Raw genomic sequence first — 17097 nt, 5'->3', positions numbered from 1 at the left:
CAACATGAATGTAAATCGTTATGTAGTCATTATGGGAATAATGGACATTATGATGTGAGGAGTTCTCGCCCCTATTAGGGTGTAATCAGATAGGTAATGAACTCCACCTCCATCATGGCAATAGTATAATCGGCGCCGGGGGTAATTTGGCCCAATCAGTGGTCGTCCTGGGTGAGAGGTGGCCAATGGAATGGGTGGGGGCTTTAAACTAGGCTGAGGGGCTGGGGGGGGGGGGGGGGGGGGGGGGGGGGGGGGGGGGGGGGGTTGGGGGGGTTGTTTTGCGGGTGGCTGAAATAGCACTCATTGTGTGGTTATTAGAATCAAACAAATAGCTCTACATGATTCAAACAAAAGCACTAATTTCTTCATTGTGTTAGAAAGAGGGTTCTGGTGTCGATTATGCTCTTTTGACGTGCACCAAGGAGAATATGAACCCCAGGTCCTCATGGCTCTGTTTAGAGTGCTTTCAACTATACTAACCCATCATCAAGATATTCATCGTGGCTGACAACTATAAATCATATTCATGGACACAAACTCACATTCCCCTGGCAACGATATGCGAGGACGAATCGTTTGTGGATCACAATAACTTCTGATACCTGTACAATAACTTTTTTTTTTACTCAGATACACTGTGTACTGAACAAGTTGGAGGCTGACCAAATACCGCATTCTCACAATAGGAAGGAATCCAGTTGTATTCCAAAAGAACAGACATCGTTTTTCTCGTGCAGAACACACAGTAAAATGAAAGGTTATCCAAAAAGGTCATTTGTGAGGAATTCCATCAGATTCTTCCACACTTTCCCAAGGTGAGAGAGGACATGAAATGAGACTGTAAGGCAGACAGAGCTATTTTCATAACAAGCAACATTAATGTCCCATTGATGTATTCCAGACAGATTCCTAAAGGGCACTCTCAGGCTCCTAAAGGTCCCAAATGGCAGCCTGCCCACTATAAAGTGCACTACTTTTAACCGGGGCTCATGCACTCTGCTCTGAAGTAGTGCACTATGTAGGGAACAGGGTGCCATTTGGGACACATCCTCGGTGTTGTTAGGGAAAACCACTAGAAGAAGGAACTCACCGTAGTCTTTCCCCTTGGTGATCGCCAGTATTCTCCCTGCTGACGCGTTCCTACCGCTGGCGTCCGTGCACAGCATCAACAGACTCCCGTTGTTATCCGTATGATGCCGGTCCACGGCACACCTGGGGAAAGGCAGGAATGAACGGATAAGTGGGAAAAACATTGGAACGTCATGACACTGTCCATCTGCGATGATGCATCACTCCCTGAGTATCAACGATCACCTTGGGGTGGTCGTGCCACATGATAAAACGGTGGCAGGCAACGGGGGTACAGTAAATCAATAGCTGCATATCTCACACACACGCAGCTACAACTCAGTCAGATTGATGAACACGTTCTAATGAAGCTCATAGCCTAGTATAGTCAATCCATGATCAACCTTTTACCATGTGAAGACACAGAACAACCGAGGCAGTAGCACACGGAGTGATCTGATCATGTCCATGGTTCAGAAGATACACACTACAAAGGAATAGGTGCAACAGTCACTCACAATTAACTGTCACTCAGAATGAACTGTCACTCACAATTAAAAACGACATACTATATACTAATATTAATATATGAGAAGATACACACACACCATAGTGAATTATTGGGGGGATTCTCTGGGTGGGTACAGGTATTAGGTATGTGAAGTATTGGTGGTATTCTCTGGGTGGGTACAGGTATCAGGTATGTGAAGTATTGGTGGGATTCTCTGGGTGGGTACAGGTATCAGGTATGTGAAGTATTGGTGGTATTCTCTGGGTGGGTACAGGTATCAGGTATGTGACGTATTGGTGGGATTCTCTGGGTGGGTACAGGTATCAGGTATGTGAAGTATTGGTGGGATTCTCTGGGTGGGTACAGGTATCAGGTATGTGAAGTATTGGTGGGATTCTCTGGGTGGGTACAGGTATCAGGTATGTGAAGTATTGGTGGTATTCTCTGGGTGGGTACAGGTATCAGGTATGTGAAGTATTGGTGGTATTCTCTGGGTGGGTACAGGTATCAGGTATGTGAAGTATTGGTGGGATTCTCTGGGTGGGTACAGGTATCAGGTATGTGAAGTATTGGGGGGATTCTCTGGGTGGGTACAGGTATCAGGTATGTGAAGTATTGGTGGGATTCTCTGGGTGGGTACAGGTATCAGGTATGTGAAGTATTGGTGGGATTCTCTGGGTGGGTACAGGTATCAGGTATGTGAAGAATTGGTGGTATTCTCTGGGTGGGTACAGGTATCAGGTATGTGAAGTATTGGTGGTATTCTCTGGGTGGGTACAGGTATCAGGTATGTGAAGTATTGGTGGTATTCTCTGGGTGGGTACAGGTATCAGGTATGTGAAGTATTGGTGGGATTCTCTGGGTGGGTACAGGTATCAGGTATGTGAAGTATTGGTGGTATTCTCTGGGTGGGTACAGGTATTAGGTATGTGAAGTATTGGTGGTATTCTCTGGGTGGGTACAGGTATCAGGTATGTGAAGTATTGGTGGTATTCTCTGGGTGGGTACAGGTATCAGGTATGTGAAGTATTGGTGGTATTCTCTGGGAGGGTACAGGTATCAGGTATGTGAAGTATTGGTGGTATTCTCTGGGTGGGTACAGGTATCAGGTATGTGAAGTATTGGTGGTATTCTCTGGGTGGGTACAGGTATCAGGTATGTGAAGTATTGGTGGGATTCTCTGGGTGGGTACAGGTATCAGGTATGGCCATGGAGCATTTCACTCACCTGCCTGGGTCATGCAGTCCGTGGGCAAAGATTTCTGGTGGCTGGTTGGTGCTGTTGAAGTAGGGGTTGTTCCTGGGTATGGAGTAGGGAGCCGTGCAGCAGTCTGTGTCCACGTCCACCCTCAACACAGACCCTGTGAAATCACTGCAGACAACACACACAAGAAAGGACAACTGGTTAGGTGGGAGGAAAGTGGTGGAGGTGGAAAAACTGTAGCTACTGTCTTGGTTTACTGCTGCCATATTGCTTCATCTTGCCAAATGTTAGAAGACTTACTGTCCTTTAAGTTTTTGGGAAATGGCCTACAGAAAGATGTCCATAGAAAGATTCCCATAGACAGATACCCATAGAAAGATGACCATAGAAAGATGGCCATAGAAAGATTCCCATAGACAGATACCCATAGAAAGATGACCATAGAAAGATGGCCATAGAAAGATAATCATAGAAAGATGCAAATAGAAAGATGGCCATAGAACGATGCCCATAGAAAGATGGCTATAGAAAGATTCCCATAGAAAGATACCCATAGAAAGATGGCCATAGAACGATGCCCATAGAAAGATGGCCATAGAAAGATACCCATAGAAAGATACCCATAGAAAGATGGCCATAGAAAGATACCCATAGAAAGATGGCCATAGAAAGATACCCATAGAAAGAAGGCCATAGAAAGATACACATGCTAAAGATTCTGACAGAATGATCCCCACAGACTAATCCCCAAATAGCCTACACATTGCCCTTGACCTTTGACCCCCTGACCCCTGGGTCTCACCTGAGGCCGTCCATCTCCTCCATGTCGTCCAGGGTGATCATGCCGTCTCCCAGGACGATGTGCAGCAGGCCGTCAGGGCCAAACAGCAGCTGTCCTCCCAGGTGCTTCCTGTGCAGCTCTGCCACTTCTATCAGCATCCGCATGGTCCTACTGTCCACCATGTTGGGGTTTTTCCTGATCAACAAAATTAAATCGAAAAGTGTTCGATCAAATGCATTGTTTTTTATCTCTATGAGAGGCACCTAGAGTGTATTGTTTTATGTCTCTATGAGAGGAACCTATAGTGTATTGTTTTATATCTCTATGAGAGGAACCTAGAGTGTATTGTTTTATATCTCTATGAGAGGAACCTAGAGTGTATTGTTTTATATCTCTATGAGAGGAACCTAGAGTGTATTGTTTTATATCTCTATGAAGAACCTAGAGTGTATTGTTTTATATCTCTATGAAGAACCTAGAGTGTATTGTTTTATATCTCTATGAAGAACCTAGAGTGTATTGTTTTATATCTCTATGAGAGGAACCTAGAGTGTATTGTTTTATATCTCTATGAGAGGAACCTAGAGTGTATTGTTTTATATCTCTATGAAGAACCTAGAGTGTATTGTTTTATATCTCTATGAGAGGAACCTAGAGTGTATTGTTTTATATCTCTATGAGTGGAACCTAGAGTGTATTGTTTTATATCTCTATGAGAGGAACCTAGAGTGTATTGTTTTATATCTCTATGAAGAACCTAGAGTGTATTGTTTTATATCTCTATGAGAGGAACCTAGAGTGTATTGTTTTATATCTCTATGAGTGGAACCTAGAGTGTATTGTTTTATATCTCTATGAGAGGAACCGAGAGTGTATTGTTTTATATCTCTATGAGAGGAACCTAGAGTGTATTGTTTTATATCTCTATGAGAGGAACCTATAGTGTATTGTTTTATATCTCTATGAGAGGAACCTAGAGTGTATTGTTTTATATCTCTATGAGAGGAACCGAGAGTGTATTGTTTTATATCTCTATGAGAGGAACCGAGAGTGTATTGTTTTATATCTCTATGAGAGGAACCTAGAGTGTATTGTTTTATATCTCTATGAGAGGAACCTAGAGTGTATTGTTTTATATCTCTATGAGAGGAACCTAGAGTGTATTGTTTTATATCTCTATGAGAGGAACCTAGAGTGTATTGTTTTATATCTCTATGAAGAACCTAGGGTGTGTTGTCAGAGGCTGGCGTGACGCTTCAATACATTCCATACCAAGGGTGGACAGTCTTAGGGGTCATAGTGTGTGCATGCTTTTTCTCCAACCCAGCCCTAACACACCCCTGCATTAACCAAAATGAGCCCTAAACATATGTTGACACTATTGGGGCCTACTACACATATTGAGACAAAAGGTAAAGAACGTATATTTAAAGGATGTCCTGATTAAACAGAGAGGTGCTCATGTAATGGATGGAAAAAGAGCAATTCTGTACGTGAGTAAGATGAAACCACTGCAGGAGAAAATGCTGACATGTAAAAACAAGCTAACTCACCGACAACACGCCAACGAGAAGAGTGTTTAATGAGCTTGTTGTCTGGAGACATTGGGTTTTGGATTTGACGCTTCATTAAAGCTCAGAGTTAGGACGTTATTACGATGTTGGGGTGAATCTCAACTCAAAGCTGTAACTCAAACCCATAAAGTGATGACTTTCCAAGTCCAGAGAAAAGATTTGGCTTCATATTAACAGCCACAAAATGTTTAATGATGTGTTATTTTGGGCAGGGTATTTAGACAGAGAGTTTCTTATTTTGTTCCTTCAGGGTCGTTGCTCTGCCAGGAAGAGATTGACTATTTCACACTGAGTGACATACAAACACCAACGCCATGGCTCCTCCTCAAAACGCCACCACCTCCAAGATTATAACAGTTTGAAAAAGGAAGTCTTTAAACCGAGCCATACAACCATACAGTGATTATGATAATAAAAACGTAATACTTTAATGAGTATAGTTACGAGAAGTTTGTGTTGTTAATCACGGCTTGTTTTGCAACGGAGCTCTGGTATATCACCAGCAGAGCCACAAACATCTACAGTTGTCATTAGCGGCGTTGTAGAATTATACGCCGCCATTACAGTTTTCAATAAAAGCAAAAGCTGTCGCCGTCAGAAAACACGTTTCACGGTGCGGGACTTGACTTGGCAGCAAGCCGACGCCGGCTGCATTCAAAACTCACTAGAAAATAATCATTTCCTGTTCATCAACTGTACTTTATACTAGTGATGGGGACAAAATTGTTATGTTACATATCAGGATATTATTTTTGACGATATATCGTATTGTTTTGGCAATATTGCAATATTATTGGTGCACTAGTTGGCTGTACCTGCGCCAAAACTCCAGGATTTTTCCCTCATAGCTTGTTCTCCATCTTCTTTTTAAAATAGGGAGCCAATATGTTTTCAGCACTTTAATTTCCATGACTGATCAAAACTTGTTTTCTCATGGCTCTCGCTTGTCCCTCTGCAGCAGACATATTATGAGCAATATGTTTGAAACATCGAATAACATCGCAATAAAATAACAGTGCGAATCGCAATACACATAGAATAGTGAGAATCGCAATACATATCATATCGGCACCTAAGTATCATGATAATATCGTATCGTGAGGTCCCTGGCAATTCCCAGCCTTTCTTTATACCTGCAAACATTTATCCTGGGAATATCGACACTGAAATCCATCTTATTTAGGCTTTGCTTGTTTCTGCATCATCATTGGTTGAACCATGTGTGGTCAATGAATGTATCTAGGGGGTGGTTTGGTTTGGTTTCTCCCATTTTACCTGGAGACGGTGCCCACAGGACATAGATGTCAATTCAACGTTTATTCAACTTTGGTTCAATGTAATTTCACAGATTTTACCTGGAGACGGTGTACTCGACCACACGCAGGACGTTTCTGTATTATCAGTGGTTGAATGTAAATGGTAAATGTTTTGCATGGGTTTCTCCACTAGTTACCTGGAGACGGTGTACTCGACCACGCGCAGAATGTGGTCGTGCGGTCCGATGGCCCAGCGCTCCTGGTTGGTGGTGTAGGAGACATACAGCTTGCCGTTCTTCTTGTAATTGGGGTGGAATGTGAGACCTAGCAAACCCCTTTCATCTCCTGCCTGCAGTCAGAGGACAAACACAAAGGACCAACAAGTTAATTATGTCCCTACTTTTTCTTTCTTTCTTTCATTCTTTCTTTCTTTCTTTCTTTCTTTCTTTCTTTCTGCTGCTTGTGCTGATAGTAACTAAAGTCAAAGCCAAGCCATAACCGACAGCCAATCACCCTCCACCTTGTCTCTTTCTCTCTACTTTTCTCACTATATTTCCTTCTCTCTCTCTCTCTGTCTCCTTCCATCTTGGTCTCTGTAGATACCCAGTGCCCACCCCTCCCAACCGAATCCCCCTCTTCTGTCCTCCCCACATACCGTACCTCCACTACCGCCCTCATTGACTACTGCATTACAAACCATTATAAACCATTTGACTCCAGCCAGTGCTCCCCCTCGGTCCCCCTCCAGCCCACACCACCCCAGCCCTCTCTCTCTCTCTCTCTCTCTCCAGCTTGTCCTCGGGGCCCCTGCGACGCCCAGGCCATCCCGGCGGCCTCCATTGTCCGGTGATTTGTGTGTGTAATCTTTGGGGGATATCCGTGAATGCTATGCTGAGTGGCTGAAAGAATTTATTAGCTCACTCGTAGTTCATAGAGAACACAAAAGTGCAGAGTCCTTCAGTCCTTTTTCTCCCCCACCCACCCACCCCCCGCACCATGCAAAATTTGCGGATAGAGATGGAGGGGGGAAGAGAGAGAGAGAGAGAAAGAGAACCTAAACAAGGACAGGGCTGCCAGCACCCAGTGTCTTGGCAACATGTTTAGAAACCATCTAAATTGCTTGTGTAATACGTAAACCTTTGTCTCACCCCGGAGGCAGCTACATCAGTCACAACTCTGGTGGTCCTCCCATCATAGTTAGCTGTAATAAGCAGCTATAGCGTTTCAGTCCCTAGGCAATGCAATCAGGTCTTTGTGTTTCTCTCTCTCCCTCTCTTAACAAAAGAATGAACAGAATGCCAGGCTTAGGTGTTAACAATGTTTAAAACGTGCCCCCTTACATTTTTGGCCGTATGTTGTTGTCCCCCCCCCTCTCCAAAACAGCTCAAGCCCCATTCCTCCCTTAATAACAGAAGCATTGATGGTGGCTGGCGTGGAAGCAAAAAAATCGACCTCAAACCCCCCTAGAACGGCTACCTCACTGAAGGAGGCGAACCAGCAGCAGCATCAACATCAGCCAGAATCAATGCCGATCTGCCTGCGTCAACCTCTTGGAATTCCCTCTCAAAATATTTAAAAGGGAATTTAGGCAAAGAGAGCGAGGAGGTCTGGCCTTTGTGTTGGGCCTACAGTGTGGAGGCATTAGCAGAGGTGTAGTCACGGGTCACAGGCCAAGCAACACAGATCATAAATTGGTTCAAGTGTACTGGATCCCCCAGAAACTGTTTGGACGGCGAAGGGCAGAACCCAGTCAAACATTCCAATGGGAATGTGATGGAAGTGTCCGTGTCATCAGCCCTGTTAAGTACGAGCTAGGCCTACAGTGATCAGACACCGGGGTCCTTTCAATACCGCCGTTAAGATTAAAAAAAATGTGAACGTTGACGAATAAAGAGAGTTCCTCTCAACGAGAATTTATGAGAACTACTCAATGTAAATTCCGTGTTGCTCAAAATAACAGGATTTATGTAGGGTTGGTAGTGAGTCCAATCAACTGCACATTGACAGTAATGAGTGGGAGATGATTCCAGTTTGCCACAGACAACCATTCCCGTCCCTCAACTTAAAATGATTGACCCATATGTCAGATTTGGGTTGCAGTGACCCGAATTCCCCACATAAACACTGGGAAGGAGCGGGTCAAGACAAGAATTCCAAAAGGAAGGAGCTGTTTGATCTTCAGCTAAAAGACCACTAAAACACAGCAGCGGTAAATGGCCTGAAATATATTAGCTCTCTCGCTAATGACTGCTCGTCATAACCAGAAGGCATACGGACGGCAGCAGAGCTAACACCAGGTCATAAGAAACAAACACTTGGAACTAGAGTTGAGTTCCAAATGGCACCCTATTCCCTACATAGCGCACTACTTTTGGCCCAAGCCCTATAGGGAATAGGGTGCCATTTGGGACACAGTCCAATTCAATCTTAACTCCTGATTAGGAGGAGAGAAAAAAATACCTTGGATCGCTATCAAATGACTGCCAAAGCTACAGCAGACATATTGTTGACAACGTAAGTAGGCAGCTCTGCGACAAAAGAGCTCATTGGAAGTGTTCGTGTGTTGAGTATTAGTTCCAGTTGAGATATCTGTTTGATACCGTTCCATTAATTCCATTCCAGCCAGTACAATGAGCCCATCCTCCTATAGCTCCTCCCACTAGCCTCCTACATGTCCTCTGACCACCCCGTTTGTGGTCATGGGAGAACAAAGCCTCGTAGCGGTGGGGACAATGGCCATCGATGATGTCATTGTGACACTTCTGTCAGGCCCTCCACAAATCACTTCATCGCCTTGACTTGAAAACAAGCTTCCCTCCTTTTCTCCTTAAACCGCTCTTCTCCTTCTCCCTCCTTTTTTTAAAACCACCATCATTCTTCCTTCCAGTGTGGTAGTGGGTTCTGGTGGAATCTCACGGGGCTGTGCCTGTCTGTCTGTCTGTTGATGCTCCACCAACACCTGCCTCCAGATTCACAGCGTAGGCCGGACTTTATTCTTCCGTTTTTAGCGTTTTTTTGGTGTCAAGAGCCAGGCGAGGCAGAGTTGGAGTTCTCACCAGAACATCAGCAGCATTCCATAGAGCTGTGGAACGGGAGCCGGAGCAGGGAGTGGAGCATAGTGAGTGGCTACCGTTTCCAATCCCGCCAGGCAGCTGCCTTTCTGTTCCATGATGCATGGTTTGGCTCCCTGCATTGTTAGCCCAGCGCCTTTTGATCCTCATTGGCTCTGGCAATCCCCTCAAAAATACATTCCACCACGAGGAGAGCTGATTGGAGAAAAACAATGCAGTCCCTTTTACCTCAAAGGCAATCTGAAATGTTCACACTCATTCAGCCCCCACCTCCCCCTGGTTACTCCAGCACAATGAAACCAGGGAGCCAAGTCAACCCCCCCACCCACCCCACCTGTTAACACACATTAATCCTATGACAAGGTCGGAGCTTAGACCAGAGATCACTCTGGTCTAAGGGAGAGAGGAGAAAAAACTAGAGACCAAACCACCCAGCCCAATCAGATTGGATGCAAAACCACTTTTATAATGGAGGAAGCAGCCAGGCAATTTCCTGTATCACACGACAAGTCAGCCAACAGAGTAATGTTTTGGGTCTACGACTCCATCTTGATAAACTAGGACTTTCTCTTGACGTATTCCAGCGTATGTTCCTCTTCCCATCACATAAATAGGATAATAGTATGATTAACATTGCTGCTACCCCCCCCCCTTCAGCTTCAGCACTTCAGTTCTCAGATGGAGTCAACAGTAGGAGTAAGAGCTAATTTATCATCCGCAGGGCACTTATCTCCGACAGTCTGAGAGGAACCTCTGCTCTCTCTGGCTGAGTTAGCCTGACAGTCTGAGAGGAACCTCTGCTCTCTATGGCTGAGTTAGCCTGACAGTCTGAGAGGAACCTCTGCTCTCTCTGGCTGAGTTAGCCCGACAGTCTGAGAGGAACCTCTGCTCTCTCTGGCTGAGTTAGCCTGACAGTCTGAGAGGAACCTCTACTCTCTCTGGCTGAGTTAGCCTGACAGTCTGAGAGGAACCTCTGCTCTCTCTGGCTGAGTTAGCCTGACAGTCTGAGAGGAACCTCTGCTCTCTCTGGCTGAGTTAGCCTGACAGTCTGAGAGGAACCTCTACTCTCTCTGGCTGAGTTAGCCTGACAGTCTGAGAGGAACCTCTACTCTCTCTGGCTGAGTTAGCCTGACAGTCTGAGAGGAACCTCTACTCTCTCTGGCTGAGTTAGCCCAACAGCTGTAGATGCAGTGTGACAGAGCACAAGAACACAGCATGAGATATTTGTCTCACAGTGAATATATTTTATTGCGTGTCCCCGCCCCTAGCCCTGTCACACAGGCTAACACACTTCAATAAGAGTGTTAGGCGAACCCACACTGCTCAAAGCAGATGTCTTCATTCCAAACCGCTTTCGCCCCATTGCCTTTGAGGCTGGCTGATGTAAGCAACCAACAACGGCGTCGCTCTATTTGTACATAGGCAATGTGTCACCATGAATGAAATCAAAGCCAGCATATTGTCAGCCACCGCTGGATACAGGGAGATTAAGTATGGATGTTGGGCTGCGTTCTCTCTCGTTCAACAGCATCTGGAAGTGGTTCCCGCTTGAAACAGAAAACCCAAAACAAGTTAACTGGCTGGGCACCTCAGTTAACGCGCCGTGATGGCTTTATAGTCAGCATGACACTATCAGGTGTTGGTACTGAGCTGAGACGTGCTGAACACGCCGTGTGGTACAGTTGGTAGTGACGAGTCGTAAAACAGCGCCCTGATCAGGACTGTGCCACACGGTTTCCACCGTGCCCCCGAGCCGCTGAGCCGCCTTCACCACATCTGAGCCACAGCCTGGCAGTGGTGGCGCAAGCCTCCGTTTAATCACCAAGCAGCTGGGAAATATAATCAGTCAATCAGTTGTTAGAGATGAGAGTATCTGATCCAATGGGCTTGGAGGATGGTGACTGTGACACCTCCGGGACAGATGGACAGAAACAATGTCAAACAGGGAAAGTTTGAGAGAGGACTCTGTGTGTGGGAGAAGGGGTGACAGGGAATGTCGGAATTAGCAGGCTTCCTACCGGGAAGAGGACGCCAGCAAGTGCGTTACACACACAATCAAGTAACGACAGGAGGGGAAGGGGAGATTGGGTGTCAGGGAACACCCACGGTGCAATGAAGAGAGGAGAAGGAGAGCCTCCATTGCTCCCTCCCTTCAGCAGCATTGTGTCTGAGCGGGGGGGGGGGGGGATCGTCCGGGCCGGCTGAAGGAACCACAGAACATTACAATCAAAGCATGTGGTAGCTAGGGGAGTCAGGGCAATGATAAACCCTTATCTTCCCCTCTCAGTGAGTCTCACTCCAGCCCCCCCTTCTCATCTCCCACTTCCCCTGAGGCTCCTGGGTGTTCTATCTGTATAGAGGGAACTATGTCCTGTTGATGCAGTGAGTAAACACCTCAGCCCCCCCTGGTAGCCCCCTCTGGAAGCCCCCCCTAGTAGCCCCCCTGGCCCCCCCTAGTAGCCCCCCTGGTCCCCCTGGGGGCCCCGTGCGGCCAGAGTCTTGTAGCAGCCAACAGCCAACATCACAGAATAGGACTCTGGGGGGGCCTACCGGCCGGCCTGCCGGCTCTCAAGCCACTCTCTATTTGTCATAATGATTGTTTTATCCGCTAGCAGTTAGGTTTAATGATGATAAGACAGCAGGAGGGTCGTCCTGGGCTCCCTGTTGGCCTGTTGGCATGTCCATTCGCTAGGGTCCGCTTCACTCCCTGTAATCTCCGCTGTCCTCTTTCTAAAGGAACAGTGGGAGGCATGCGTGATAGATAAACTTCCTGTCCAAAAAGTGTGCCCCCTCCTCCTCCTCTTCCCCATTTCCCTATCTCTGGACACTATCAGTTCACTCTCAAATTCAAAAACTACAGCTATCGCCCTGGATACGGATAAACATCATCAGGGGCCATATGTATTAAGAGTTGCCTTTTAGCTCACACAATGACTTTGATTACATGGACAGGGGGAAAGATGATCTGAGATCAGTACTCCTTCTCTGAGACAGCGCTAGATGTAACTGTCTGTGAGCAGGGCTGGGGTCAATTCCAAAAAAAAACGAATTCCAATTCCATTTCCAAATGTTCTTCATTGAAAAGTGTTGAAGAGAATTGGTATGTCAGTGTACTTCCTGAATTGTCTAGAATTTAAATGGAATTGACCCCAAACCTGTCTGTGACACATAGCTAACCGTCAGTGGCAGACGTGGATGTCTCCATGTAAAGTTATGTGGTAAGAGCTGGTAAGAGCTACGATAGCATTAACAGGTCCTAGCAGGTGAGAAATTGAAACTGAACCTGAAATTACATGGTAAATTATAGGCTATTTCAATAGCTTAACAATCCTACACAGCTATAAAGATGTTTCCAACTACTGGCACTGGACCTGACTGTCACGATTGTGTGTAGGAACGGACCAAGGCGCAGCGTGCGTATCGTTCCTCATATTTATTATATTGTGAAACTTTGCCAAACAAACAATAAACTATAAACAAACAACAAACCGTGACGACAGAAGTGCAACATGCACTAACTCAAAATAATCTCCCACAAAACCAAGTGGGAAAAACAACTACTTCAATATGATCCCCAATTAGAGACAACGATGACCAGCTGCCTCTAATTGGGAATCATACAAAAACCCCAACATAAAAAAGAAACTAGAACACAACATAGAAAAATGTAACTACAAAAAAAAAAACAGTCACGCCCTGACCTACTCTACTATAGAAAATAAGAGCACACTATGATCAGGACGTAACAGTAACACCCCCCCCCCCCCCCCCCCAAAGGAGCGGACTCCGGCCGCATAACCTGAAACCAAGAGGGAGGGTTAGGGGGGGTGTCGAGTGCTGGTGCAGCTCTGGTGCAGGACGAAGAAGCCTCTCATCCTGCGCGGCTCTGGTGCAGGACGCAGACCCCCCTCCGCTTGGAGCTCCCCCCACTTTCGTGGAACCGGACCGTGGATCGTTGCCGGAGGCTCTGGACCGTAGATCGTCGCTGGAGGAACCGGACCGTAGCTGGAGGAACCGGACCGTGGATCGTTGCCGGAGGCTCTGGACCGTAGATCGTCGCTGGAGGAACCGGACCGTAGCTGGAGGAACCGGACCGTAGATCGTCGCCGGAGGCTCTAAATTGCCGACCGTCGCTGGAGGCTCCGGACTGGGGACCGTCGCTGCAGGCTCCGTGCCATGGATCATCAGTACAGGCTCTGCGCCATGGATCATCACTGGAGGCTTCGTGCCATGGATCATCACTGTAGGCTCCGGGCCATGGATTATCACTGGAGGCTTCGTGCCATGGATCATCTCAACAGGCTCCGGGCCATGGATCATCACTGGAGGCTTCGTGCCATGGATCATCACTGGACGCTTCGAACGTGGAGCCGGAACAGGTCTCACCGGACTGATGCGGGGAGCTGCCACAGGGCTTACCAGGCTGGGGAGACACACTGGAGGCCTGGTATGTGGAGCTGGAACAGGTCTCACCGGACTGGGGAGATGCACTGGAGGCCTAGTATGTGGAGCAGGCACAGGGTGTACCAGGCTGGAGAGACGCACTGGAGACTGAATGCGTGAAGCAGGCACAGGATATACTGGGCCGTGGAGGCGCACTGGAGGTCTGGAGCGTAGGGCTAGCACAACCCGTCCTGGCTGAATGCTCACTTTAGCCCGGCAAGTGCGGAGCGCTGGCACAGGACGCACTGGGCTGTGAAGGCGCACTAGGCTGTGAAGGCGCACTGGCGACACAGTGCGTAGAGCTGGCGCAGGATATCCTGGACCGAGGAGGCGTCCTGGAGACCAGGAGCGCTGAGCCGGAACAACCCGTCCTGGCTGAATGCTCACTTTAGCCCGGCAAATGCGGGGAGCCAGCAACGAGCGCACCGGGCTGTGAATGCGCACTGGGGTTACCGTCCGCATCACCGCATAACACGGTGCCTGACTGGTCACACGCTCCCTATGGTAAGCACGGGGAGTTGGCTCAGGTCTAAAACCTGACTCCGCCAATCTCCCCGTGTGCCCCCCCCAAAAAAATGTTTGGAGCTGCCTCTCGGGCTTCCGTCGTTGCCGTGACTCCCGGTCCGTCGTCGTTCCTCTCTCGCTGCCTCCACCTGCTTCCCCGGCAGGCTTTCGTATCTCTCCAATACTTCCTTCCAAGTCCAAGCTATTCTCTCCTCAACCTCCTCCAAAGACCAGGATGCCATCTCCTCCCGGGCACGCTGCTTGGTCCAGTTGAGGTGGGAGATTCTGTCACGATTGTGTGTAGAAACGGACCAAGGCGCAGCGTGCGTATCGTTCCCCATCTTTATTATATTGTGAAACTTAGCCAAACAAACAATAAACCATAAACAAACAACCTGGTCAGGACGTGACACTGACGCTGCATGTCTATGGTGCACACACTACTGAGGTTGAAATGATGCCTACATGGAATACCGCTCCACTACACCAATCCTCTCCCCGGCTTCCAAGACAACGTCGATGAAAAAAAAGATGACTTCCTATTCAACTGTTGCCCAGAGGCTCTTCCAACACAAAGCTACGGAGGAGTAGGCGGGCGGGCGGGCGGGCGGTGATGATTGTATTTCTTCTTGATTCGCTCTAGTGGGTGTGCTGCTTCTCTTCTCTCGGAGAAGGTTCCAAACCAAACGGCAGTATAACATATCTTTCAGGGGGGAGGCCAGCCAACCCGAGCCCCAGCTCCAGGCCCCTCTCTCCTCTTCTCCTCCCCTGTTCTCTGGAAGTTAGATTTCCATGATGATGGGAGGTCAGAGCAGACCAGACTGAGTGAGTAAATGTCAGATAGGTGCTAATTCTTTTCAGAAGTACCAGACATGCCAATGGTTTCCTGTCTCGGGGAAACTGCAGCGGAGAGGGACGGGTGACGAGTACTTCTCGCGTGTGTGTGTTTGTGCACTGTGAACACAGTTCATCTCCTTAGACCCCTCGTTATAAGAACGGTCTCGACAGACACCAGATGTTTCTTTAGCAACCGAGGGTGGAGAGGGAATGAGAGAGGGAGGGAGGGAGAGAGAGAGAGCGAGGGAATAGAGAGAAAGAGAGAGAGAGAGAGCGAGAGAGATGGTGCAGACAGGCTTGACCACTAAAAGACAGATACAGCTGGTCTTCCACTGTTGTGAGAGGGGCTATTGCTGTGTGAAATCATATCATACGACACAATTTATCAAAATAAAGTATTGGCCAGTGACGTCTTAGTCTGATCGTTTTTCATCTTGTGGGATTGTACAGTGCTAACCTATACGGAAACAGCTTGGTGGGGGAGAGTACAGAGTAACACTTAAAAAGCCATTTATCCACCTTATACAAATTAGCAGCACATTAGCAATGTTCTCAACCTGTGTGCTAAGCTCATTGAAAGATAACAACGTGTGAGTTGTTGGGACAATTAATAAATAGCTGATGGTTTTGTTTAATTATTTAATGAAGTGTTAGACTAACGAGCAGACTCCAGGGGGGGGTTAAGTCTGGAAGGAAGGGTCTTGGTTGGTCGGAATTATCAGACGAGAGAGGTAGGTCTTAGAAGTAGAAATGTTTGAGGAGTGTCCAAGACTGTGTTCCACTCTCTCTCCCTCTCCTCAATGTTTGCAACACAGAAATAAAACCACTTAAGTGTGTCTCTCCCTCTGTGTCCGCTCCCTACATTGATAGTTAACCGTTTTGGTGTTAAAACTGGTGTTAAGGTGCGTTTATATTGGGAAGACACGGGGCGACCAAGTACCATCGCTTATATGTGAATTAGAGTTCGGAGCAGTCTTCAGGTGCCCCTATGGGTCCTGGTCAAAAGTAGTGCACTATGTAGGGAATAGGGTGTCATTAGGGATGCGTATTGTGTTCCTCACTGACCTTGAGTCCGGTCTGCACCAGCTTGTGGATGTCCAGGAAAGGCTCTTTCAGCAGCTCCATGTTATGGGTCAGCACCCGGACAAAGCCCTCCTTCTCCAGGACAAAGAGGCGCTGGGATCCGTCCCCACAGTGCACCACGGCTACTGGCTGCCTCAGCCCGCTCAACACCACCTGGGCACAGTAGCAGTTGTGCTTGTGCTTCCTGGGCGGCCGGAGGAGGAACGAAAGGTCAAGGGTCACCGATGGATAATCCCGTTGAGAGAGGGAAGGAGGGAGATGGAGAGAAGGAGAAAGAAAGAAGGAGAAAGAGCGAGAGAGAGTGAGCGTGAGAGACAGATAGAGAGAGCGAGAGAGAAAGCATGAGAGACAGAGAGAGAGACAGACAGAGAGAGAGAAGGAGAAAGAGACAGAGAGAGAGCGAGCATGAGAGACAGATAGAGAGAGAGACAGATAGAGCGAGAGAGAGAGAGAGAGAGAGAGAGAGAGAGAGAGAGAGAGAAAGAAAGAGAGGAAAAACAGAAAATACCCCCCACAATAAACATACACTGATTGAGTTGACTTGACAGTAAATTAATACCAGTGATTTACAAAGTAACAGTGAAGCAATAGCATGACACGATGGGAAGGGTTGAGTAAGAGTTTAGACACTTCCATAGGCAGTGACTTTGATTCATGTGCATTGGGCACACATACATACATATGTCACTCCACGGGTGAATTTAGTGGAGCAATGCTTAAATGGGGGATGAGGGGTCTCCAGCTGTGCAACAAGTGTTGCGTAAAA

General features: G+C 47.4%; 1 protein-coding gene across 1 annotated transcript in view; it reads right to left on the bottom strand.

Annotated features, from left to right (window-relative positions):
* LOC115202241 (hedgehog-interacting protein) overlaps window positions 1–17097 on the bottom strand; it is a 45929-nt gene that overhangs the window by 16251 nt on the left and 12581 nt on the right. The window contains exons 4-8 of the mRNA XM_029766230.1: window positions 16314–16515; window positions 6591–6742; window positions 3585–3758; window positions 2807–2950; window positions 1091–1212 (exon numbers count right to left, since the gene is read on the bottom strand). Coding sequence (XP_029622090.1) covers window positions 1091–1212; window positions 2807–2950; window positions 3585–3758; window positions 6591–6742; window positions 16314–16515 — 794 coding nt within the window. The remainder of the gene's footprint in view (window positions 1–1090; window positions 1213–2806; window positions 2951–3584; window positions 3759–6590; window positions 6743–16313; window positions 16516–17097) is intronic.

This window comes from Salmo trutta, chromosome 11 (genome assembly GCF_901001165.1).
Source record: "Salmo trutta chromosome 11, fSalTru1.1, whole genome shotgun sequence".
NCBI classification, from domain to species: domain Eukaryota; kingdom Metazoa; phylum Chordata; class Actinopteri; order Salmoniformes; family Salmonidae; genus Salmo; species Salmo trutta.
Note: the sequence above shows the minus strand (reverse complement) of the source record. Positions and strands in the feature narration are given on the sequence as shown.